The sequence below is a fragment of the Spermophilus citellus genome, assembly GCF_964194105.1.
Source record: "Spermophilus citellus genome assembly, chromosome: 8".
NCBI classification, from domain to species: Eukaryota; Metazoa; Chordata; class Mammalia; order Rodentia; family Sciuridae; genus Spermophilus; species Spermophilus citellus.
In genome coordinates, this window is record NC_138189.1 from 136,998,962 (window position 1) to 137,026,790 (window position 27,829).

Sequence of the window (27,829 nt, forward strand, 5' to 3'; positions counted from 1 at the left end):
ATACCTCTTCTATTACTAGAAAGTGTTAAAAAATTCAATACTGAACCTTTAAGAACGTTACAAAGAAAGAGGAGAAAAAAGAAATCACCCTCGAGACTCAAAGGGAAATAAAAAAAAAGTACAAAAGTTGACTAGCCATCTGAGTAGAATGTCGGAAGATATGATTATTATGAAACAGAATCAGAAACCCACAGGAAAAGAACCATTGAAAGGGAAAAGGACAAGAAGAAAGTGATAATGGAGCAAGTAATGAAATTTTAAAGTGCAGCAGCCAAATTAAATCCACAGAGCCAGCAGAGAAGATTTGACGCTAAGAAATCATCTCAGTAATGTGGAAGACAAATATGATAAACTCTCCCTAAATGTTAAACAAAGGTGAAAAAAGCTCAAAAGGATGAAAGAGATGTTTGATGTGCAGTGCAGAAGCGGGAAACTGCTAAATGATTTTAAATATTCTTAGGAGAGAGTAGTGTGTGCAAAAGGAAAGCAATGGCTGGGTATCTATGTCCACAGGGGTGCCTTTTTTCCCTTACTGCCCAGATCGGACTAACCTTGTACTCCTCTGCAGAACCAAATGGCAGAAGCCAATGGAATAATGTCTAATGATTTCTGAGAGGGAAAGGCTGTGACCCCACATCATTATTTAGGGTCAGGTTATGAATTTTTTATGAATGAAGGCAATGGAAATAACATAGTTAAATATGCAGGAGCTCAGAAAATGTCATCCACAAGCTTTCTTACAAAACCTACATGAGGACATGTGTCGTCTAGTAAGTTAAATGAAAAATTCAGTTTATGGAATATTCTAGATTAGTACATAAATTGTGATACAAAATTAATAAATAACAAAATATAAGAAAATGAATTGCTAATGTAAGAATAGAAAGTCCTCCTAAAGTACTCATGATATTTTTCTTTGTGAGGTGGAATCCCCAGCCTGGACAAAACTCTTCTCTGAAATACTTTTCTCAGCTGCTGTTCCATTACATTTATTCAGATTCTAGAAAGAATCTGGCCCTGCTTGTCTTCCCTCCCAGCCCCACAATTAGATGGTCTCTGACTGAGATGCCATAGTGCTGTTTTCTTTCAGGACTTGTAAACAATACAAAACACTTCATTAAAGCGCTTGGAAATCATCCCTTGGAGAATTATTAATAAAAAAAGCTTTGAAATTTTTCTTCAGGAAAAAAACAAAAGAGATCATTGCCTGGGTAACTTTATTTAGGTTATTTCTTTTGTTAGGGATGCATAGCATTTTCTATATTACTGTTTTCTTATAACTATTTTTTGGATCTTTAAGATAAATATTGAGTAAATCATTACATTTTGGGTGAAGGGTACTAAAGCATACTAAGTTAACTAGTAGCAGACATAAACTGTCACTTAGTCTTTTTTTTTTTTTTTTTTTTTTTTTTTTGGTACCAGAGATTGAACTGAGGGGTGCTTAACCACGGAGCCACATCCTCAGCCTGTATTTTTATTTTTTATTTTGAGACAGGATCTCACTAAGTTTCTTAGGGTCTCACTAAGTTTCTGAGGCTGGTTTGAGCTTCTCCTGCCTCAGTCTTCTGAGCGTCTGGGATTACAGGTGTGTACCACCACACCTGGCCCTTTTCATATTTTGTATAATACCTGTAGAGATAGATCGATTGATCGATTGATAGATAAATAATAATAGATTGAGAGTTACAAATAAAGGTATACTTTCAAAAAATAGAAAACTCAGTGAATACAGAATGAACTCAGTCATGCCCTACCTACATCAGCAGTCTTTCCTTAAGCACCAGAATTAAATATTTTTCTCTCTGCAAGGCATACGGATATCTGCTATTTTAACCCAAACAAGTGTAGGGAGCGTTTGAACGCTATTTTTCAACAACACTTTGCTTAGAAAAGCAGGGCTTGCCTCTTAATTCCCATGATGAAGAATTTGCTAACAAAGGCAGTCCTTAACATCTATAAAGTCTGGATTACGAAAATCCTAGACGTGCTTTCATGATGATATGACTCTAAAATCTCCTTTTTTTTATCCCAGTTTTGACCTTTCATGTAATTAGCTGATGATAGCCAAAAAGTCAACAGTACTGAGTTGTTGTGTTACGATCTCTCTATAGAAGTGTTTAAGTATTTATTTGAATATTTTCTTACATTAGTGCCCTTATTTTATTTACCAAGGCTTTAAAAATGGAAAATTAAAATGACTGCAATGAATTGATGTAGTTTCAGAAATTCACAGATAGATGTTTCCTTAAGTTTGATTATGGATTTAATTGGGAAAGAAAATAAACATTAAGGAAAAGAGGGAAGGGAATTTTAGGTCTATGTAGTCAAAACAGTGACTTAAAGACAAGGCATATTAGTAGTTTCATATTTTTTTTAACTTAGTAAGAATGAAATCTCACTCATCACATAAAAGCATAGTATTAACTTTCACACATGGAGGTTGGTGTGTATTCAACAGAGTGTGTTGTTGTGGGTCAGTTTGCAGGGGTCACGTGTGTGTACTGTGGGCTTGTTGACTTAGTGCTCACATACGGGGTTGATGAGAAGAATGGTGCCCTTTGCAGACAAGCTTGACACTGAGTGTAAATGTTCTGCAGGGGACAGAACTGTGCAGCAACTCTTTTCACATCAGTCAGGCACAGTGTCTGTTCTTGCCTGCAGGTGCCACCCCAAAACACCCTTGCTCTTGGTCTCACAGTTAATGTGACATTTGGACTCCACATGAACTACTTTTATTAAATTTGAAATTGTTTGTAGACCGATTCTTAGGGCTATGGCAGAGTTTAAATCCTTTGGAAACTCCCTCTGATTAGCCTCAGCTTAGCACCTTCTGAGTTCATGTTCACATACATAACAGCTTTTGAATCAGCAGTGAAGTGCTTTCAAAACACCATGCTTTGAATTTTATATCATGGTTTAGGTCCAAAAAAAATTGCCATCAGGGAACTTAGACATCACTCAAGTTATGTTTACTGCTGTGAAGAAAGGCTCGTATTGTGCCTAGTAATTTTCTGATTTCTTGCTTTGGGAGTCATGGTTTACAAATATATAGAATACACATTGAATTTTTACTTTGACTATCATACATTCCCATTATAAAAATACAGTAAAGGGCTGGGGCTGGGGCTCAGTGGGAGAGCACTTGCCTTGCACATGTGAGGCACTGGGTTCAATCCTCAGCACCACATAAAAGTAAATAAAGATATTTTTAAAAATATCGTAAAAATACAGAAAATATAGAAAAAAAGGAAAATCATTCTAAATTCCCTGTCAAGAAGGAGAAATGGAGTCTTTAATTTTACATCCTCTCTCAGCTTTGTAAGCTTCATTGTAGTAAATGGATTTGTACTTCCATGACTATCACACACTGGCATCAAGCTTAATTTTCTTGCATATCTGAATTGTATTATAAATCCATCCATAATTCTATATCATCTGAAATGAAAATGTAGGCTACTAATCAGTTAAAATATTTCATCTTAATTTTGATTAATACATCAAAAACCTAGAAGGAAATATACTAGCATAATCACATTGATTGTTCCTAGGTGGTGAATTTAGAATGGCAATTTATTTCACAGCTATATAACATTAATACACTAACCCTTGAAAATACCATAGAATACTTAGACTTGCCAATTAACTATAGTGCCACTTCCTATAGTTTAAAAACTTACATTCATTCTAAATATCAAAGTCTATTCAAAACTTAGCTCCATTCAGGCCTGATTTTAAAAATTTGGGTGACTCTCTTTAGGAATATTGATAGTCCTTTAGAATTTCACTTGTCCCCTTCCCTACCTTAAGACAATATATAAGTAAATTAGGTGGGCTTACAGTATATACATAGCATCAAGAACAAAGGGATTCTTGATTCCTTGTCATATCCTTTGGATGCTACTGGTTTCTACTATGGGATGATTGGTAATCACTGAGATGCATGGGTTCCATCTTCCTTTCAGGTGGTTTCTTGGCATCCCATGGGGGTCCCTGGGCATCTGATATTTAAGTAGTTACCCTTCCTTGCTTTTTGGTCCTGGTCTTATACTTGCATCAAAACACTGACATTTGCAGCAATTCTACCATTGTGGATGTGTGGAAGCCTTTAGATTTCTAGACACCAGACACAGTCAATATGCACCTAGGAGCTTTCCACCATCATTTCCACAGCATGGTTTAGCTACCACGTTGAATCACTGTCAAGGCTATGGGTCATGAAGTCTTGTATCCTTGCCCATGTGCTTTATTGAAAATTATACTCTATCACATATCATTTTATAACCTCATTTTTTCCAGTATGTTATTAATATTTTTATACCTTTCTAAGTGCTTTTCTAAAATATGTTTCACATAGTTACAGATGTTCTGTCATGTAACAGCTTAATAAAGTACATAAAAATTGTTGCTTATGTTTTTATATATTATATAATATGAATAATTTTAATGAGAAAATCATATATATCTTTATTATCCGTTAGGCTTAAACACTAGAAGTAAAATTGCTGAAACAAGATGTGTGTATTTTGTGGCTTTGGTTTCATATTTCCTAGTTGCCTTCAGAAGTTTGCATCTGTTTTCACTTCTGTAGCTACATATGTACACCTTCAACTCTTACTAGTTTTCAAACTTTTTTAATTACTTGTGTAGTTGAACATTTGTCTATATGTGTATTACAGATACTGGCACACATACACATAACAGGACTGTGTGGAACTAAGATGTTCATCTTTTCCTTTTGATTTGCAAGAAATATTTATATGACTAGTATATGTTTTATAACATATTTTAAAAATACTATTTCTAATTTTATGTTTTACCTTATATAATTATTTGTATTATGAAGTTGTATGTACATTTTGTGGGGTTTTTTTCCCATTGTTCATAGAAGACTTGTTTTTAGTCTCAGGTCAGTTCAATATCAATAAATGTTTAACATGTTTGTTTATTTTACATTTTGGAATTTTATTATCAGGAATTTATTTAATATAGAATGAGGCACTAAGTTGACTACATTTCTAAAAATTTAATCAATATTCATTTCTTTTTTACTTCCTTATGGTATTTTCCCAATTACCATGTGTCTTCACCGTCATCACCAAAGTAATTAAAAATATTAAAAAGTATTAGTTAAAACAAATTTACTCTAAAAATGGACATCTTTGGAGTATTTGTTTTTTACATTAAGGAGTATGGTCCTGTCATGCCGTCTCTTCTACATTAAAAAACACTTTTATAGTTTTTTTTCATAGTGTTTTTATATTTCTTTAAAGAATTAATATGTTTGATATTTATTGGTAATTTGAAATAATTATTATGGACTTATTAATGCTACTCTTGTTTTCTCAATCAAATACTAATGTTTTCATCAACTTTCTTTAAAAAAATAAACTTCTTATATGGATCACATGCTATTTGTTTAAATGATAAAATGATCAAAAACTATGAATTTGTGATGAATCTTAGGTGCATAAACCCTGCCATGTGTGTTGCCATTTTTAGTATTTTTGAAAGTTTTTAATTCTAGTTTTATTTCATTCTGGACCAGTTGTTATTTTGTAAATTGTATTTCATTTTAAAGATATTAGCATTTTGTCCCCCCATGCTTTGTTTAAACATTCTGAGTAATTAGTAGTTTTCATACTTGGTTTTCCTTATAAAGTTTTTCTCAGTTATTTTATAAATATTTTAAAATAAATTATGCTTTATATCTGAAATGTATAAACTTGTAATAATTTCTTCAAACTTGAAATTATTATTATATTCTCAATCTCTTACTGTTTTTTCCATCTTTTTTTTTTTTTTTTTGGCTACTTGACCTATCAAAGGTTAAAAGATTTAGATGATAAAATCTTTCTTAAAGACAGCTTTGTCATCACAACAAAATCAACAGACATTAGCCTTACATTTCTGGCCTCTCTGTAGCATCCACCTGCTTCTGGGAAAGGCTGCCATCACCTGTGGCAGCAAGAGCCAAATGTCACCTGACGTGCCTGCTGTGGCTCCTCCATGGGCTCCTCTCCTGCTTAGTTCTGCACTGCCTCTCTCACCACATGCTTTACATTTACTCCCATGGAGTCCACTGTGGTCTCTATGCCATTGTTTCCAAATCCTTTAACTCCCACTTATCTTCCAAGCTCCAGATACCTCTACTCCACCACCTGCTGTCTATGTCTATTTACAACTTGTGGTTACTCCACATGCCTAAAGCTGAACTCATCTGTCTCCTTTCAAAACCCTTCTTCCTCAATTAGTTCCTATCTCCTTACATGACACCACCCTGCCCACGTGTAGGCTCAATGTAGAAGTATAGAATGTGTGCCTTTTTGTCCTGTCTCACTACATTTTCCCACATTCAGCTTCCAGATTCAGTTTCTAATCACTCCCATTCCACAGTTTCTTCCAAAAAGAATATTCAGAATACCCCCATTTCTTTCTTACAATAGCGTGGCAGTCGACTAATGGCTTTTCTGCTTACCTACAACCTTACTATTTTCTTAAAATCCATGATTCACTTGCAGGCTCACAAAACGTGATTTAAAGTATTTCAAAAATGCAGACATACCTTGGGAGTTTTGGGGAGATAGCTTTGATATTTAACCTTTTAAGAACAATATTGGGCTTATGTGCTGGAAAGGGGAGAAGGGAACAAACTTCTGCTTATAAAGTTCTCAGTTTAATACTTTCTTTTTGAGAACTTCAATAAACCATTCCATATTCATGATACATACAGGATTTGGTATTGAAAAGCAAACTCCTTCTTCTATTGGTTATAACTAAAACCTGGCAGGAATGGGAACTAGTTTATCATGGGGTAATTTAATGGGAGGAAAAGGAGACTAATGTGTTGAAAATTGCATATAAATTTCATATGTATTATGTGTGTGATAATAATATAAGTAGGTTTGCTTGTGTTTATAGTGTGTCAAGCTTTATGTTCCTTTAAGCTTAGGTTGGGTGCAGACAAGTTACATAGATCTCCCCAAACTACCACTGATAAAAATTTTACGGTTTGTTTTTATGTTGCCACATATTTTGTTTATGTTGAATATTTTCTCCAAATTTGGTATGATTTCAAAATTTGGCTATGCTCAGCCTATGCTGAAGTATGCTGGTTATTATACAGAATGAAGGTACCTGCATAGCTCAAGCTTCATGCTGGATACAAATGTATTCAAACATGGTGTGCACATGTATAATTTAGGAGAGACTCCCATGGCTATGGAGTAGTGGCTTTAACAAAACACCTACATTTCTATGCAATACATGTATTTAAAAACCTTTCATTGTACAAAAAAATTAATTAAATACATAGGAATATTCACTGAGAATAAATAGGAAGCTAATAGAGTTAAACGTTTTTCTTCTTTTGTTTTCTTTCACCTCTTTACACATATTTCATCATTGATTCAAGTAAGGGGAAGAGGACAAATTTTCAAGCTTATGGTATTAGGAGTTTAAAAGGATAAGAATATTTCACATACAATGAACCTGAAGGCTTTCTTAAATTTCATGTAAAACAGATGAGTATATTTATATGTATCATGCAGAAAAAAATCTTATGAACAGCATATTTATAAGTATGAATGAAACTTTCATTATGGAAAACTGTAGGAGAATTTGAGACATACAAATTTTAAATATAAGATTTTGTGAGCCTCTTTAGGAATGTTTTGTTTTAGATATCTCAATTGGCAAATGCTATACATGATACTAGACTCATGATGATAAAATATTTTGTATCAATGACAACCACATGTATTTTGTTCATTACTAAATATTTCAAATATTCTGTATTTTAAATCTATATTCTATAACTATGAACATATACATTTACATATGCATCTGTATCCTAAGTCTACTTCTTGAATATATAATGTACTTTTATTTTTTTGAAAAAGATGGCCACTAAGATCTCCTAGAACCCCAGCTTTGAAATCATAGATGCCACACATTTTGTATGTTAGAGAGACATGTTCCGCATGTTTACTTAAATTTTATTTCCTATACTAGAGTTGATTTTGTAAGCAACAAAGCTATTTTGGGAGATGGAAGATAATTCTCTGACATTGCACATTATCTTTTTACTTTTTTTTTTTTTTTTTGATACTGGGGATTGAACTGAGGGGTGAATAACTGAGTCATATCTCCAGGTCCTCCTTTTTATATTTTATTTAGAGACAAGGTCTCCCTAAGTTGCTTAGGGCCTTGCTAAATTCCTGATGCTGGCTTTTAATTTGAGATTTTCCTGCCTCAGCCTCCAGAGCTGCTGGGATTACAGGCGTGTGCCCCGGTGCCAGGTTGAACACATTATCTTAAAGCGTATTTCAACTATCACTTAAAAAATGGTTCATTTTATTTCAAAATGACACCACTTCAAAATGTCTTTTAAAGTGTTAAAAGTCTGTCTTTAACTTTAAAATTAAAACCAGGTATATTCAGGCAAATTTTATTTCTAAAACCTCTTCACTATTATTTTTTACATAGTGACCCAGGTTGTCCATTGAGCATTAGTTCACTTTTTGAAATCAGCTTAATTACTTTTTGTCGATATATTTCCAGTCATAGTCATTCTTTTTACAAGGCAAGCCTGATCTTATGTCTCCCTAATTCTCCTGTTGTGTCACATGCCGTGTTTTCTTTTGCACAGCTGAAACATGGATGTTTTGGGATGTCTGCTGATATTTGCATACTTGGTTAAAACAAAGACACAATGAAAATCTTTGATGATTTTAAAGAAATGTTGGTTAGTGGGAAAAGCAATAGGGAGCCAGCCACACTATTTAGATCTCACACATATCAAGTAAACCTCAAACTGTTGAGTCTAATAGAAGTTTCCATAGTGTCCTGTCTCTTCCTCTGTTTTTCTTGGTGTTTCTTTATCTCTCTCTCTTCCTCTCCCTTGCCTGTTCTCTGAGAATAGTGCAGCCCAAGAATTCACAAAAGATGCTTTAGAAAACATCCCATCAGAACTCTCCTGTCGGCTTATGCCTGATGAGTGTTATTTCTTCTGTTCCTTTTTCTTTATATAATGTTGAAGCACAGTTAGGATGCCACATGGTCCGTTGTTTATCTTGTAAAGTGCTTTTGCCCTACTAAGTCCTAGTATGGAGGGCAGATGCTGCATGCCATTAAGTTCATCATTATGGATTCTTGGTATCATTTAATGAGAGGTCCTGTAGAGCACTTAGGAACTTCAAGCTGGTGATAAAAATATGGTTTTATATCACTGTTTGTCTATTATGATATCCCCACAGGAAAGAACAGGGCAAAACTCATAAAGAAACTTTTTTTTTTCCTCTTATGCCAAGATTCTTTATTTCAAATGACTTGAGTATAGAAAAGTGTGTTGTAAACATAAGAACACAGAATTGGAGTCATTATATATTGAGCTCAAAATATGTATGTGCTGCTTGGAACATACTTAAAATTTGTAGAAAATTAATCTATCAGTTTTCTGATTTTTAAACTATTTAGGTTATAGCATCATTTGTCTTGCAAGACTATGTATTAATTTAATAAGCAATCAGAAGGGTCTAGCATTATAGATTATAGGAATTTGTTTTGTGTTGTGTGTGTGTGTGTGTGTGTGTGTGTGTGTGTGTGTTGCAGTACCTGGTCTGAGACTTGGCTCAACCAACCCCATTGAACAGCTCTATGACAAGGTTTGACCAATCTAATTGCTATAATTTTGAGTTTCTTCAGCTGTAAAAATGGGCCTAAGTGATATATGCATGTAGTTGTGAGATTTCAAATGTACTATGGATCCAACACAACCAGTGTGTAGATACACATAACGTTAATTTGAAAGAAAGCCTTAATATTCATATAAAGAATCATGTACTCAGCAAGGAATCCAAATTCACAGGAGAATGAAGGCCATCCTAGAGGAATAGATAATGCCAAATTTTTAATTTTGTTTGGCGCATCTCTGAAACAGTGAATTCTGGGTATTTTGAGGTTTGATGGAGAGATATATTTGATGCAAAATTAACTCTGATTATCAGAAGGAAGAGATAAAGACTAATATCAGAAGGGTCACAGTGTCCACCAACCAGCCAAGGGTGATGTAAAACATTCAGTGAAGCCTCCTGAATTCCATCCACCTATCTCCCTCTACAGGGTGACATCCTCAGCCTAGGACCAGGGCGTTTGAAGGGATGGTATCCAGAGGTGTTTGCAGTTTCTGAAAGTGTAGGCAGGAGCAGTGAGAGGGTAGTACGAGTGCTACCTTTCTGGCTCTGCTGGTATTTCAAGTACAGTGTGTAATCCTCATGGCTCCTGGGAGCAGAAAGACATGCAATTAACATATGTGGATTTGAGCCAATCCTCACAAAAGGCAGTGTACCACTGCTTTTAACATAGTGGAATGCTGAGCTTTGAAATATTAAAACATATTTGTCGTCCATGTCTTTTAATTTTAAAACAAACTACCAATGGTAAACAGGATGTTATTTAGAAATAAACACCAGTTCACCTTTATCAGGAATAACAAATAGATTCTATGGCTGTAATAAGGCATACTTATTTATTTTTTCTAATGCAGTTACCTAAAATTAAATTATAGAATCTGACTGTTTATCAGATACAAACAGATTCTGTGATTACAACTAAATCCTGTAATAACTGTGTTCCAATTCTTAGTCTTTGCATATAAATTGAAACTTTATTGAGTGAACAGTACAATACCCACTTATTTTAATGTCAAGTGAAAATCAGAGCGAATGACCGCTCAGAAATATTCCATCGTTTTTCATTGAAATAGTGGCTCATGGATCGAAGCACTAACTACATTGTCATTTAGAAAAATGAATTTTTTGAAAAATAAGCCTGTAATTTATGGATGCAATTTTTATCCCCGTATTGGTTAAAGTACAGACGTTTTGAATAGTGTGCTGAACATACTGTGAAACTTGACATCCAGTTGAACTTTGCTCAGTTTTACAGTGTCGCCCAACCACTTTATGAAATTGAAGCCACCCACCAGCCATTTATGTGGTCTATTCTTCACTGACTATTTAGTATTTCATTTTTTTTACCTATCAGATAAATTTTTATGACTTCTTTGGGATTTGATTTAAGGTCTAATTTTGCTTAATGAATGAAAGCAGCTTGGCTATTAAACTCTCCACCCGTGCACACCCACATGTAGTTTTACAATGTGATAATTACCAAAAGGCTCTTTTTAAATTGTAGAGATATTTTTATTCTACAAAATGGTATTATAAAGCTCATTTTGGTAAAAAATATTTCTATTTACTTAAATAATAACAATCTGAAATAACATTTTAATGTCTGTCTTTCAGCTGTATTCTTTGATATATAAATTTTTACCAGACTATTTTATTTGGACAATGCTAATTTCTGATAAAGGAACTAACTGTTGTTCTTGGCTATTCTTTGTTAGGATAATTACTTTTCTTAATTTCAGAGATTTTTTTTTTTATTTTATGTACTCCAAATGGGTTTATCATTTTAGATTCACCCATCTAATAAAATACATATTCACATACAGAGTTGTGACTTCAGGACTAGAGATTTCTTGTCTGTGGCCTTTTGACAGGTTGAACATCTCTACAGTCATTTGTCCTTTATCGAAGTTCAGAGGACCCATTTGTGAAATGGGTATGTGGATTAAAAAAGCCCATGGGAGAGTCTGAATCCCCAAAGTTTCCCTCCAGCCTATACCTCCCACCCCTGGATTCTTACGTAAAGAGAGGAATCTGTGTGATCGATTCCTTGCAGAGTGTGTTCCTCACGATTCCCCAGAGAAACAGAATAGTGTGTGTGTGTATCTCCCTGTTGATTGTACGGAATTGGTTTATGCAATTATAGAAGCTGACAAGTCCCAAGATCCACAAGGTGAGTTGGCCAGCTGTAGAGTCAGGGAAGCCAATGAAGGGGCTCCAGTCTGAGTCCGGAGGCCTGAGACTTTGGAGGAGCCAATGATTCCAATGAAATTGAAGGCAGGAAAAAGCCAAAGTTATATTTCAAAGTCAGTAAAGCAGGAGAATTCTCTGAGTTGAGGAAAGATCAGCCTTTTTGTTCAATTCAGGCCTTCTTCTGCTTGGCTGAGGTCCTCCTGCATTAGGGAGGGCAATCTGCTTTACTGGGGCACCAATTCAAATGCTAAGCACTTCTTAAAACACCATCACAAGACACAGCTAGAATATTCCCCCAAATATTTGGGTACCTCGTGTCCCAGCTACATTGACACATAAAATTAATCATCACGGTAATAAATGTCATGTGAAGATAACAGTTCAAGTCTTTATATCTAAGGAAGACTTGCCTGATCTAAAACTTTCATTCCGAAACATAAAAGGTTAGACAGTTCAACAAGGTGTTACTTCTGAATTGCAGTTGGGGCAGAGCTTAGCCCTCTACTTTGAGGTTAGTCTATATTATGGTTTTATCATCCCACATTTAGGAAAATCTAAGAACAACAAACTGCAAGTGTACTTTTCATCTGTTCACTTAACAAGCCCATATTGAATACAACTCAAGGACGGGGGACTGTGGTAGGACAAGAGATGACTAAGGAAAGTCTCTGCCTATGACAGGTTCAGAACACATTTGTCCCATATTGGAATCTTCCCCATCCCCTGGTTCTGGATTTAAAACTACAAAGTCTTTAGATAGGAGCTAATATTTTCCTGTTTCTCTTATTGGTCTTAGACCTTGCTATATTTATTTCAGCATTATTTTCTCCCCAAACACATTTACAGAGAGAATTACAATATAAATATAAGAGATATAGTTGGAGACATGGTTGTATAGAATGAGGCCTGTGGCCTGCGACTGTGCCTTGACTGGACCATCCCCTGGCTCTCTAGCCCCAGAATAGAAGGAACAAAGTTTAAAAACCATTTATCAATTTAGTACTCTTGCCAATGTTTTACGCCTTATAGGTAAAATATTTAAAGCAGGTTTGGTTATTTTCTTCCAAGTCCTCTGCAATAAGTTTTGTGTTCAATTATTTCTCTTTGTTTTTTTTTTTTAATGGAGTTTTTAAAGAATTTTAATCTTATTTTCTCGTCATGTTTTTCAGTGGTTTATGTTTGAAACATTGTGCATGAGTAGGGTGTTGCATCTCATGGACCTTTCAGAGGACTGAGATGACCTTGAGGAACTTGTATTTTACTGAAAAGAAAAAGCATGTGTTTTTGAAATGTTTAAGCAAGGTAAAAACAAAAGAAGCCACACAGACAAAAGATACTTCTTAAGCTTATTTCCAGAGAGCCATATGAATATTTCATCAAGAATCAAAAATGTCACACAATGCAGTTGGAATGCCAAGATCCACAGAGCTGGAGATTTCTTGAGTAGGCCTTAGAAATCATCTGTCTTCTTTGGAGATTAGTTTTGTGTCATTTCCCTTTTTCTTCTGTAGGTAGCAAAGGGAAATGGGACAGATGGTAGTAAGTGACAAAAAACTGTTTACTGACTGAGAGGCCTAAGCTTATTAATATTTTAATATTAAATATTTTCTTCTCAACTTCTTTTTTCTACCTGTTGGACTCCTAGAGAATTAGGAGGAGTTGGAGGCAGGCTAGAAGATGTGTTTTAGATAGATCTCTAGTGAGAATAAAGGAATGGATGCATGAGATGGTGTGTATTTAGCAGGGTGGTAGGTTTTCCACAGAGAATCATTTGGTAGTTTTGCAAAGTCAAAATTGAAGGAGAGAGCTTTTGAAAGTGGTAGCTGTTGTTACTGTGAATAAAATGAGAATGTTTATAGATGGGAAGGAGTATTTTTAAAAATATTTCTCTCTACATCAAACATATCTTTACACAATTCATCTCCTTTGCCACATACTCCAGAGGCTTGGTGAATATATGTAATAATTGAAGTCTAACTTTAATATCAGATTACCATTGATATCCATGAGACAAAGTGGAGAGATGAGACCACAGGGTCCTCTTAAGGATGGGCACCATCGAATACTTGAACGTAATATAAATGGGCAGGCCTGCACTCCTCCATGCCCTACTCAACTATTCAAAAGTAAAAAATCCCATTGTATAATTTCTCTTTTGTTCAAATTTTTCAGTCATCTTTTTATTACTGTGACCAAAATACTTGATAAGAACAACTTGGTGGAGGAAAAGTTAGGGTGCTAGAGAAAGCTGCTTAGCTCATGGAATCCAGGAAGCAAAGAGAGTCATTGAGGGTCCAGAGAAAAAAACATAGCCCTCAAGAATATACCCCCAGTGACCTCCGTCTTTCGGCCATACCCCATCTGTGTATAGTTACCACTCAGTAATGAATTCAAATTATTAATCCATAAGACAAATTAGGTCTGCTGATCATTCTACCTGTGAACCTCCCTGCATTGCTTCACCAACTGATTAGGGAACATTTCGTGTCTAAAATGTGACATCTGGTTTATCTTTGAAAAGTACTCGAAAGTTTACAAGTACTAGTTCCTGAGGTCAAGAGCCCACATCCTAAATCCCACTCATTCAACATTTTTTTTTCATGAAGCAGTCTGTAATTTGTTTTTATTGTATTGTGTTCGTGAGTGTTTCTTTGTTTTTACAGTAGGGAATTATATGAAGTAAGGAAAGAATGGCCATGGGAACCACAGTTTCCATGTGGACTCTTGTGACTCTAAGGCTACCAAGCAGTTTTCCCTGGGCTTCTCTATATGTGATACGACAGGTTTCAAACTATTCTCTGAGCCTCCTTCCCAATGTAACCTTCTGCTTTTATTTTAACAGACAGGTTTTATTAATTCTGATATCCTATAACTTGGATTATCTAATGTGATATTTTGAGGATGAAAGAAGGTACTCATAATAGAGTGGAATAACAGGTATAAACTGGCATAGTTGCCCCACTTCTAGCATATGTTGGTGGAATGAGAAATAGTGGGGGAAATCAATAATATAACTTAAAATTTGACTTTTTTAATCTATACATATAAGTAATTGTGCTCTGAACTATATTTATGAACCACATGACATTAAGACTTTTTGTGCTTATTCATCTATTAATCATCCTGTGTGTGGGTGTGTATAAAACTATGATGCAAAAGCAGACTGTGTAAGTAGGGCCCATGCCAGAGAGACCTTGCAGAAGATACAGACTGTATTGCAAGCCCTGGGCTAAGTCATCCAAGGAGATCTAATGGGGCTGAAAGTATCTGTGGTAAAAACCCAATGCTGCCTTGTGGAGTCTTTAGGAAATACAAATGGGAAAGTTTCAGCATAGACCCTAGGATCCCGGCATGTTCCAGTGCTGCTTACATCAGAGAGTTACTTTTCATTAAAAAAAAAAAATAGCTCTTAATGTGATACAGGGCTCCAGCAGAAACTGAACTCCTGCTGATGAGACACAAAGTGGCTGTCACTAGAGCTGTCCACTGTGAACTGGTATTAAACTTGAACCCATGGTATGGTATAGGAACAATGTATTGTTAGAAGGGAGTGATACATTTGGAACTAGACTCAAGCAGATCCAGAAGGTATGAGTATATACTATGAAGAGGTGTCCCAGGGTCTCATGTCACCTGCCTTATTGGCATCGATGTTCTTTCTCAACACATACCTTATGCCTGCATGGGGGTTACCCCATAGAGGAGGAAAGAATTGAAACTGATATGAATTGGTCTGATATATGTCGGGTGGATTTTATGATCAATAGTGAAGGAAATCTGTCTGTGGGCACATTTACTTGTCATTCCCTTTATTTGGACAAAAGGGTAGCTTGAGGTACACATATATATGGAGCACCGGTTAAGTTAATGGCCTCATAGACCTGGAAGAGATAAGTCTAGACAAATTAGATATGATGTGTGTGGGCAAGAGCTATATGGATGGGCCTAGAGGAGTGACCATGGAGAGTCTTTTTGCCTATAAGACAGTAAATGCTTCTGAGGAAACTCTACTACCAGGTAGATAGCATGCCTTGTCCAGGAGATATAAGCCACTTTCTCAGCTACCCCATGGTTTGTGCAATAGACCCTGAACCAAATGACCTTGGGGACAGCGGTAGAAACTATTCATGGACCCAAAGATATGGCCTCCTTCTCCAAAGCAAATATAGCTACCATCACTGTTGACTCTTAAATGCCAGTGTGACAATGAGCTACTAAGTTGACCATTCATCCATGATACCACTGAACCCACACAACTGTTTGTTGGTGACTTAATTAGCAAGCAATGTAGGTGGATCCCTTCTACCTCAGGGGGACAACACGTTTTCCTAAGTGGGTGACATATAGTCTGTGTTTGCCTTTCCTCTCACAGTGTCACTGCTGGTGCTGACATCTGACAGTTTATAGAATGCCTGACCCAATGGTATGGTGCCCCTATAATGTTGTTCCTACCAGGGGAACCCTGCTGCTATTTCAAGGAATACACTACAGTGAGCTTACAATCACTGCAGGCTCTGTCACCTAACAGAAGAGTGGAATAATATTAATCATGAATAGTTAATTAAAGTACCCACATTGGGGGGAGGGGAAGCAAAAGCACACACACACAAAAAATACCCTGAGGATTGGATTACTCTAGAATGAAGTAATATGCTAAACTAACAGCTGAAACAGGGTGCTGTATCTATCACAGCTAAAATTTACAGTTCTGGGCTAAGAGTGGGCCCTTTTTATAGTCAACCACAATGCCCCCTTTGCTGTTTCTGTGCTTCCTTTCTCTACAGTCTTAGACTTTGCTAATTAGAATCCTGATTCTTGTGGCAGAGGTGGATTGGGGGAGGCAAGTCTGTCAGGTGACCCAATAAGAGTCCCACTTACGAGGAAGCTGGGATTGTTTCCTCATGTGACCTGGTTACTACGTGTGCTTCCAAACCATGGGGGAGCAAAGATGGAAAGAGATTATTCATGGCTATAAGAATATAGGACTGCAAAAAGACAGGACTGAGCAATGAGATAAAGGTCTGGAACTCATAGCTACTCCATGCCCAGAAAAAAATTAGGAAATTGCAGCAACCCAAACTCTGCAAGATCCAAGAAACAGAGAGCTCGATCCCTCGGGATTAAGATCTACAATTTCCTCACCAGGCAGTAACTCAGAGCAGCTGAGGTGTTGGTAGGGCACTTGGTAGGAGATGGATGACGAATATTCTTTAAGTTGCCAAGGATCAGCTGGAGCATGGACTATTAGAGCTTGATTTGCTAACTCTCTTTGAGTCTTTTTTTTTCAGAATCACATCAGTTACACTTCCATTGATTTACATATTGCCATACTAGTGTCTGTTGTATTCTGCTGCCTTTCCTATCCTCTATTATCCCCCCTCCCCTCCCCTCCCCTCCCCTCCCCTCCCCTCTCCTCTTCTCTCTCTACCCCCTCTACTGTAATTCATTTCTCCCCCTTGTATTATTTTTTCTTTCCCCCTCACTTCCTCTTGTATGTAATTTTGTATAACCCTGAGGGTCTCCTTCAATTTCCATGCAATTTCCCTTCTCTCTCGCTTTCCCTCCCACCTCTCCTCCCTGTTTAATGTTAATCTTCTTCTCATGCTCTTCGTCCCTACTCTGTTCTTAGTTACTCTCCTTATATCAAAGAAGACATTTGGCATTTGTTTTTAGGGATTGGCTGGCTTCACTTAGCATAATCTGCTCTAATGCCATCCATTTCCCTCCAAATTCTATGATTTGTCATTTTTTAATGCAGAGTAATACTCCATTGTGTATAAATGCCACATTTTTTTATCCATTCAAGGAGCTTGATATCAAATCAGAGATACAGTGTCTGATAGAAGAAAAAGTTGGCTACGATCTACATACTGTGGGGTCGGGCTCCAAATTCCTCAATAGGACACCCATAGCACAAGAGTTAATAACTAGAATTAACAAATGGGACTTACTCAAACTAAAAAGTTTTTTTCTCAGCAAAAGAAAATAAGAGAGATAGATAGGGAGCCTACATCCTGGGAACAAATCTTTACTCCTCACACTTCAGATAGAGCCCTAATATCCAGAGTATACAAAGAACTCAAAAAATTAGACAATAAGATAACAAATAATCTCTTTGAGTCTTTATGGAATTGCAACTGGCCACCAATTTGAAGTATTGTTCTTTATAATATATGAGTAATCTTATTTCATATGCTATTGGGTTATAAGAAAATAACACAAGTGCATCTGAGATGTACAAAATGCAGTTTGTGTTTTTCTATATACTAACTCAACCCAAATGTGTCTGGATGGTTTTGGCCAATTGATTAATGGAGAACCTAATATATTGCCACCATGAACACATCGTCCTTTCAGGTCACTAGCTGTATCTGCCTTCTGGAAGATAACTACCAGGCTCAGCTTGGCATGGTAGGACCCTCAGTAGTTCCGTCTTACCAGACCAGATCCAGGAAAATTTCTGTCACCACTGGGATATTGCATTCCAAGTGGCTACCCAGAACAGACAGAATATACCACTGGAAGTGGGGGAAGTTAATGTCCTTTAAGATGCATCTTTACTGATGGAATGTAGAATGTGGTATGGAACTGGCATACCAACATTTCTTTATCCATTGAACATTTTCTAAGGTTTAGAGGTTCCATGTGATTTCTCTTGGTTTGTTCCACATGGCCAAATAACCAGCCATGTTTGTTCATGAAGTTCTGCCCAGCTCAGTAATATGTCTGCTTTCTTCTTTCTCCGTGTGTGTGTGTGTGTGTGTGTGTGTGTGTGTGTTTTAGCCTCCTTGTGGTCCTGAAATGCTTTATTTCAGACCCTGTAAGAAAATGTGTATTGAGACAGAAAGCCAAATTTTTGAACTCAGATGTTCCTGTTCACTGAGTGACAAATATACTTAAAAACAAATAGCCCTAGACTTCCTGATCGAAAAGACTACTAATTTTGGTGCATCCATTGATCTTGTCTCCTTATCTCTTTTTAATGTACTAATATAATTTTTTTTAAAAAATGGCTGCCCTCTTACTCTTCTGCATTCTGTTTTACAGCTTCTTAACTGCTCTGTATTTGAACTTTTCTGTAGGCAGAGTGATGGTATATGTTGGTTGGTTGGCTCTTTCAGGATATGCCCCTTCTCAGTACCATGCCTGTGTATTTTTCTATATAAATCATGGCATGTTGGAGGTGTTCAGTAAATGTAAAACAACTGCTCATAGACACCTCACATTTTTATCTCAAGTCACTCCACAACAGAGTGCTAAGTTTTTCTGGTTATATTTTGCCAAACTTCTTGGGCAAGGAGGTTGTATGTATTCCACAGTGAAGTCATGGCTTCATACCCACCTCTTCCTCTTGATGATGCCTCACTTCTTATTTCTCATTAGGATTTAGACAACATAAATTACAAACCCATAGCATATGTATTAGTATTAAACAAGAAAAATTAGCTAATATTTCTATTATCATTATATATTGGAATCAAAGCCTGAATCCTTACCAATTAAACTGATATATCCCACTTGCTATCTGTCTCAGTTTTGACCTCATTGCTGGGATTATTCTGCAGTGGGAGGGCTCAAGCTACTGGAATTATGTGCTTGGGCTGTCATTGGTTTGTCCTTAATTTAAACAAATCCTGCCATTTGAGGGCTAAGAAGTTGACACCACAAAATTTCAACCTGCCTATGCCTCCCCATTGGTTGCTAACTCCTATTACTGTCCTTGTCTATTGATTAATTATTTCTTGTCCCATGCATGTTGTGTCATAAATGTTAATTTTGGGAAAAGTTGAGAATTATATTAATGTTCACAAAGATTGTAAAGATCTCAGGTGAAAGGTGTAGCAATACCACACTGCATACCCATCAAAACACAGCCAAGGCAGGTACCACATTTGAAAGCAAGTCACATTTTTGCACACCATCCATTATTCTTGTGTTTAAGAGGATGTTAAAGATTCTACATCTTTCTTATTTATGAGCTTGGTATTTAGCATGTTTCATAGCCAAAATAGCAAAGAAGGTTCATTATTGCTGGTTAAATTAGCCTCATGAAAATGTTGTTGGTAAAAGGTTACAGAAATGAATAAGAGATCTAACCAAGCAGCATATTAGACCATTTATCACTATAATTTAAAAAAAAGGTATTCTGATGATTTAAATTAACTTGGCTAAAGGGTAGAGATTTAGATAAAAGTTAATAATTAAAGCCTAAATGGCATGATTAGCTCTTCCTTTTGATTTAGAAGATACAACACATATGCATACGGATTTGAAATTGGCCTCTTGGGAGAAACTAATGCCAAAAAAAATCATACCTGGAAATATAATTTCTTTCTTATTCAAGCTCTAAATTTTATAGCTACACTATATCTAAACTGGTTTACCTGTGTGTCTCATGTTTCCTTTAGACCTAGGCAGATAGCCTTTTTCATGTTCTTTGATTTTGGATAATTGAAGCCCAGAACTTAGCTGTATTTATAGTGAGGTTTGTATTTGCTTTTTAATGGAATGTTCTTTCCACATATTTACAATAGTAAGACCTCCATCTTTGTGAGGAGTTCATCAAGGAATTTAACCTTTTCCCCCTCTTTTGACATGTTTTTAATGTTTGCATAGCCTGCCCTAATCATATTTTCCTTTGTATTAAATTATTTTTAAAAATTCCAATAATAACCTCATAGAACTTTCCTGATAAGGGTATTAAAGCAATTTATTATTAGCTTGACAGCCCTGGTTAAGGAATCTGTGTCTGCAGATTTGAGATAAAAGTAAAGAATTTCTGTTTTGTTTTGTTTTGTTTTTTCCCCCACAGAAACCAGGAGCTGAAAGAGCTTGGGGAGCTCTCCCCACACTGGGACAATCTACGGAAAAAAGTCCTTACTCACTGTGATCAAATGGTGAATATGTACCAAGACATTCTGACAGAGCTTAGCAAGGACGCAGGTATGAAAGCAGCAACTCGACTCACTCAAACTCACTTGCATTCTACCTGTGTCAAAGGAAAACAATAGTGGACATTATTGTTATGGAGATGAAAGCATCATAGATTTTTAAAAATCTTATTTCTTAATATTAACAGATACTGTTCTATCCCACAGTATTACCATAAGAATATGTGGAATAATTTATTTCAAAAAATAGAATTTCTGAGAAGAAAACTTGTAAACACAGGACATGTTTTTCTTCCTGAAGTTTTTCTATTCAATATGTCTTTTCAACACACAAAACCTTTTTATTTATTTATGTACTAATAATGTTCCATTTTTTCCCTTCCTAGGGTCTTCTTTCAAATCAAGCAGCAGCAAAGGAGAGAAAACATTAGAATTTGTTCCAGTGAATCTACACCTGCAAAGAATGCATGTACACAGCCCTCACTTGAAAGGTAAGATGGATCATTATTTTAAAAATGGCAAATTATGTTACAGCGTGTCCTCCTTTAAAAAGCAGGACTGTTGGTAGACCCAAATCAAAAGCGTAAGAGTTATGTACAGAGGAAGATGCAACTATTACAGCTGGTAATGACTCAATAGTCTAAAAGAGACTGCGGTATGTTTATTGCTGTATTTCTGGGCAATGCTTTGTGAATGTAGCACCTGAGTTGAATTAGAGATAAAAGTGCACAGAGTATCAGCTTCTTGAAAAATAATATTTATGGTAGAAAATAGCTAACTGTTGTGCTACTGCTTGAACTGGGAAAGAAAGAATGGAAGACAGAAAACCAAACTTGTTTTCCATATGCTTTTAAGAAACTGAAGGGCAAAAGTAGACAAACAGGCAGTCAGTCCCTCTGACTTAAAGGTGACCACCCACAGAGACACTTTGTCCCATGGGAATGGGGGTGGTGCTACTAAGATTAAATAGGTAGAAGGTGGCATTTTGATGTGCTCAGTTTGTCAAGGAGAAATATTAGGTTTTTATTTGTTCTTATTAATTATACATGACAGTGAAATGTGTTTTGACATATTATACATATATACAGTAACTTCCCTACTTCATCCACCCCACCTTATTGTGAGTTTGCATCTACATATCAGAAAGAAGATTTGAACATTTGGCCTTTGGTTTTTAGGGATTGGCTTATTTTACTTAGCATGATATTCTTTAGTTCCATCCATTTACCAGCAAATGCCATAATTTCATTCTTCTTTATGACTGAATAATATCCCATTGTGTATATATACCACATTTTCTTCATTCAACTACAGAACCTAGGATAGTTTCATAGTTTAGCTGTTGTGAATTGAGATTCTATAAACAGTGATGTGGCTGTATCACTGTAGTATTCTGATTTAAAATCCTTTGGATATAAACTGTAGAGTGGGATAACTGGGTCAAATGGTGGTTCCATTCCAAGTTTTACGAGGAATCTCCATACTGCTTTCCATAGCGGTGGCAGTAATTTCTAGTTCTACCAGCAATGTGTGCATGTACCTTTTTCTCTACATCCTCATCAATATTTATTGTTAATTGTATTCTTGATATTCGCCATTCTGAGAGGAGTGAGATAGAATCTCAGTGTAGTTTTAATTTGCATTTCTCTAACTGCTAGAGATGTTGAACATGTTTTCATATATTTGTTGACCTATTGTATTTCTTCTTCTGGGAAGGACTCTATTCAGGTTTTTTTTTTTTGCCCATTTATTGATTGGGTTATTTGTTTTTTTGGTGTTAAGGTTTTGAGTTCTTTATATACCCTGGAGATTAATGCTCTGCCTGAGGTGCAAGTGGCAAAGATTTTCTCCCATGCTGAAGTCTCTCTCTTCACATTCTTGATTGTTTCCTTTGCTGTGAAGAAGCTGTTTAGTTTGATTCCATCCCATTTGTTAATTCTTGATTTTACTTCTTGTGTTTTAGGAGTCCTGTTAAGGAAGTCAGTTCTTAAGCTGACATGATGTAGATATGGGCCTACTTTTTCTTTCCATTAGGCACAGGGTCTGTGGTCTATTGCCTAAGACCTGATCCACTTTGAGTTGAGGTTTGTGCAGGGTGAGAGAGAGGGATTTAATTTCATTTTGCTACATATGGATTTCCCAGTTTTTCCAACACCATTTGTTGAAGAGGCTATCTTTTCTCCATTGTATGTTTTGGGCACCTATGTCTAGGATGAGATGACTGTATTTCTGTGGGTTTGTCTCTGTGTCTTCATAATTGTACCTGAGTAGGATCCAGAGTGACTGATATGGTATCATATTTGTTACCATTCTATGTATTCTCTTGATATTCCTTAATGACAATGATTTAAAAATTATTCTCAAACCACCTTTGAATGTTGCTCTATCAACATTCTGTGTATTTATTTATAGGATGACTGATATGTGTGGTTTTTCCAGCAAACGCTCCAGATTATTATGTCTTGTGTCTTAGCATCACTGTTAATGGTACCTCCCCGGCCTTACCCTTACCTTCTCAAAAGTTTCTCTTTTTTGAATAATAAATGCCGTGACCTGCATAGCTGAATCCTAAAGACCAGCAAGGGGCCATGGGGGTTTAAGAAAGACACACTAACATTTACAAAGAGAAAGGTGGGACCAGTTGGGAGACCTACCTCTGATGGAGGAACAGTAACCCAGAACTAGCACAGCACATTTATTATATAGGTTTTATCATCAAAAGGTTTTCTGTGGGAAAGTTTCTGCAAAGTAGGCAGGCTTGAGGGTCACAGCACTTGCAAGCTATTATGATTATCTTATTATGCTCAGAAACCCTGAATGTCTGGCACCTGGTATCTGAGTTCAAGTTCAAAGCTGATATAATTCCATGCCCTTGCACAGAACTTCCTTGGGCAGAGCATCACCATTAGCTCCTGGGCAATCTTAATTCTGCATCTTTGCACAGAAAGTTCCCAAAGCAACATTCAGCCACAGCTCTGAGGCAGTCCAAGACCATGATCCAAGACACCACTCTTCACAGCTGTGGATATTTTAATAGTGTCCATCTTTGAGGGAGCCTTAGGTTACTTTGGGTAATCACATCTTTCATGATAAGTCTATTAACTCACATACAAACATGTATGCATCAAGGCATCTAAAAACACATCTGACAACCAGTTTTGTAACCATTGTCCACAATATAATGGTTATAATTTAGAAGTTAAAATGAGTTAATCCTTGTGTATTATTGGTAGAAATGTGAATTTGTGTAGACTTGATTAGTATGGGGGTTTCTCCAAAAATTAAAAATAGAATTTCCACATGAAATGATGGAGCAATTCTGTTCTTAGGTTTATCTCTGAAGAATTGCTTTCGGGATCTCAAGGAGAGATCTGCACCATCATTGTTCTCAATGATCAAGGGATGGAAGTTACCTAAATGTCCATTGGGGAACAATTGGACAAAGAAATTGTACCACATATAAATAATGGTATATTTTTAGCCTCAAAACGGAAGGAAATCCTGCCATTTGCCAACAAATTGAATGAGCCTTAGGGGCATCAAATTAAGAGGAAAAAAAACCAGATTCTGAAGGATGAATACCACATCAAATTGCTTTCATAAGGAAGCTAAGGGTCAAATGGTGTTTTCTGGGAACTTGAAGAGGGGAAAATAAGGAAGTATTAGTGAAGGGTAAAAAGTTCTAGAGATGCAGGATTTATGGGCCCTAGAGGTCTACTGTACATTACAGTGTCCCTAGTAATGAACACTGTATTATATATTTAAAACTTTGATATGAAGGTAGATTTTATTCAGTGTCCTTATCATATACAGAAATATGTGAAAATAATAAAGTCGGTGGGAGGAAATTTTGGGGGCTGATGAATAGTTTTATGGCACAACCCATGGTGATGGGTTCAAAGGTGGATACTTATTTTCAAACTCATCAAGTTACATACATTAAGTATGTATAGGTTTCGGTATGTCAATAAATCCTCAATAAAGTATTTTTTAAATATTTATATTTTTAGTTGTATTTGGACACAATACCTTTATTTTACTTGTTAATTTTTATGTGGTGCTGAGAATTGAACCCAGGGCTTTGCATGTGCTAGGTGAGTGCTCTACTGCTGAACCAAAACCCCAGCCCCAATAAAGTGGTTTTAGAAAGAGTTAAAATAAAAATCTCTGTTACGTTTTAGAATATTCTATAGCTTTATAATCAGAAAAAGTAAGTGTTTGCTCTTTTAGTTTGAACATATGAGTCACACATACGCAACCAGTTTATGTACAAGCTGAAGTATGGTTATAGTTACTCTGATGTATAATTTTATTTGATAAACTTTATCAACAGCTAAAATTATAACTTAGATCTTTTCCACAATATATTATATAAAATGAAAGAACTGAAATAAAATGAATTGGTTGGCCAAGGAATTTAGGAACTCTTCCCTAAACACTGTCAATAGTTTGAACATCACAATATGGAATGGTCTTAAAAAAATCACCAAAACTCAAAGTATCCACAAGTGATAAAGAAACCAGATCACTTAAGAGCTATCAACCAACATGCTTTTCCTAATGGCCAGTGTGAAAAGACATTTTTGGTATTAGTAAAAAGTCGATGTATCTGGGAGCACGACAGGCCTGAGTGAGAGTTACATTTCTACCACTCCTTATGTATGGCCCAAGTCTGTGGTTGAATCCCTCTAAGCAATGCTCCCCTCATTTCTGATGAAGGGTGAGATACAGTATGTCAAACATCTGAAATGATACAATAATAGCAGTTTTACTATACATCTGCCGTTTGCCATCACTGGAACAAAATGGATCTGCTGGTTTTATTAGAACTACTATGACTAGAAAATAGTAATCAAGTAAGACCCTATTCAAAGGCAATAGAGTTTTGTACCAAGGAAAAAAAGCTGGGTTTAGAGAAAAGATGATTTAGAGAGGCATTCTGGAAAGTCCTCACATGTGAGTACTTAATGACTGATAGAATAAGGTAATGAGGGAAGAGGTAATTTGGGTTATAGCCACTGATAGATGGCAGTGTCATCAAACCACAGAGACAATTTGGAGCCAAATTGATATGAATTCATATTTAATTATGCATTCAAATATTTCGTAATGATCCTTAATATACTTCCACCAAACAAAGAAAAATTGTTATTGAAGTGGTCTTTTACTTCTCGTTTCTTCTTTAAAAATGAAAGAACTGCATACGCTATCCTGTTTTTCATTATATGATCTGAAAAATAGATGAGAATAAAATAGGATGAAAACAATACGTTAGTTTCTGATTCTCTGATTTGAAAAGAAGAAACTGGGAACTACTATTTGGAAATCCAAACAGCAGTTTATCCTAAATATGTTGGCATGGGAAGTGTATAGGTTTCCTAGGGCTGCCAAAACAAAATACCACACACTGTGGCACTTAAGAACACAAAATTGATCCTCTCACACTTTTAGAGGCTAAAAGTCTGAAATCAAAGTATCAGCGGGGCCAGCATTCCTTTGGGGGTTGTAGGGACGTCCTCTTTTGATTGCTCGTGTCTGGTGGCTTTCCTTGGATGTGGATGGATACACCTGGCCAGTCCCCCATCTTCAGAAGGTGGGGTCCTGTCTCCAGGTGCCCTGCCCGCTGTGTGTTCTGTGTCCAAGCCTCTCCTCCAAAGATGCTGGTCATATTGGACCAGGGCTCACCCTTGACTGGATTTCACCTTGATAAAGCCACATTCTGAAGCATCTTAGAGGGCACAAGAAAACTCCATAACAAAATGTCAAGAGGAACTTTGTTCTTGTGATTACTTATATCAAGAAATTCAGAGAAAAGCAGGACTGTAATGTTGTGGATATGATGGCAAGCCATGAAGGACAGGATTCTTAACATGGCTCTTAGCAGAAAGACTGGTTTTTCTCTTTCACAATCTAACAAGAGAATATGAGATTACTACATATCCTAAGAGCCAAGTGAGTGGAAAAAGTACTGATTTGTACTATATGCTGATTTCCACTCCCAATTTTTTTTTACCTATAATATACACATGATACATACATATGTAAGTATATGTATGCATGTGCACAATATATACAAAGCTTATTTAGCTTGTTTTAAGAATATTGTTTGTATCATTAAGTTTAGAAGTTGGAGTTTAGATAGAATAGGTATGTGTAGACTAGAGCACAACTCCATATTAAGAGAGATTGAAAATTCTACTTACATGTAATTCCAGGGGTTGAACCAAGTTATTTGAACTCTGTCAGTTTTCTTAATTATAAAATAAAAATGTTAAAAGATGTGATAGGTAGGCAAACCAAATTTTCTACTTGTTTCTATAAGATATTGAACAGATTTTGAATTGCAGTTCAATCTACTTAAGATTCCTGGTTACTGATCTGAATATTTAGCTGAATCACAGAAAACAATTTGCAAGGTGATAATGCAAGGAAGATTGGCTAAGACTTGGTGTTTGGCTGGTGAGTTACTTGGATGCAATATATATGTGTATGTTCATTCTTACCATAGTAAGTTATGTCTATTCACATTTCATTAATAACTTTGCTATACTTAAAGAAACAGCTTTGCAGATAATAGTGGGCAAATTCACGAACTACAGGGTTCACCTGTCTAGCTTTTGAAATCGGCAACTAAACAGAATCAATGTGATGTCTCATATTGAAAAATGACATAAACTACAGTTAACTTCAGGTGCCCTCAAACCCATTACAATGATTTTTTTGTGCATATTTGATACTTAAATGCAACAAATAGAATGTCCACCATAATAGAGGCCTTAGCAATGACAATAACAAAAATAAAATCTATAAAATTACAAATATGATATCCTCCTCCAGTATATTTAAATAAATATTTTTCTTATAAAAATAAATGGTTATGAATTCTATAAAACAGATTCTTACAATATTATTCTATTTTAATTATTTAATATGTTGTAGATATATAATTCCAAACTATTATATTTGCTATAAAGTTTAATGATTTCAAATTAAAGCAACTGTGTTTTTCCATAATGAAGTAGTAGTTTAGTACTAGTCTATACAGCTAGCAATAGT

The 27,829-nt window shown here is 35.9% G+C and overlaps 1 protein-coding gene across 6 annotated transcripts in view; it reads left to right on the forward strand.

Moving 5' to 3' along the window:
- Window positions 1-27,829, forward strand: part of INPP4B (inositol polyphosphate-4-phosphatase type II B) — a 777,385-nt gene that overhangs the window by 571,890 nt on the left and 177,666 nt on the right. For all 6 annotated transcript variants that reach the window (XM_081304010.1, XM_081304015.1, XM_081304012.1 and 3 more), the window contains 2 exons: window positions 20,695-20,825; window positions 21,160-21,264. In XM_081304010.1, coding sequence (XP_081160136.1) covers window positions 20,695-20,825; window positions 21,160-21,264 — 236 coding nt within the window. The remainder of the gene's footprint in view (window positions 1-20,694; window positions 20,826-21,159; window positions 21,265-27,829) is intronic.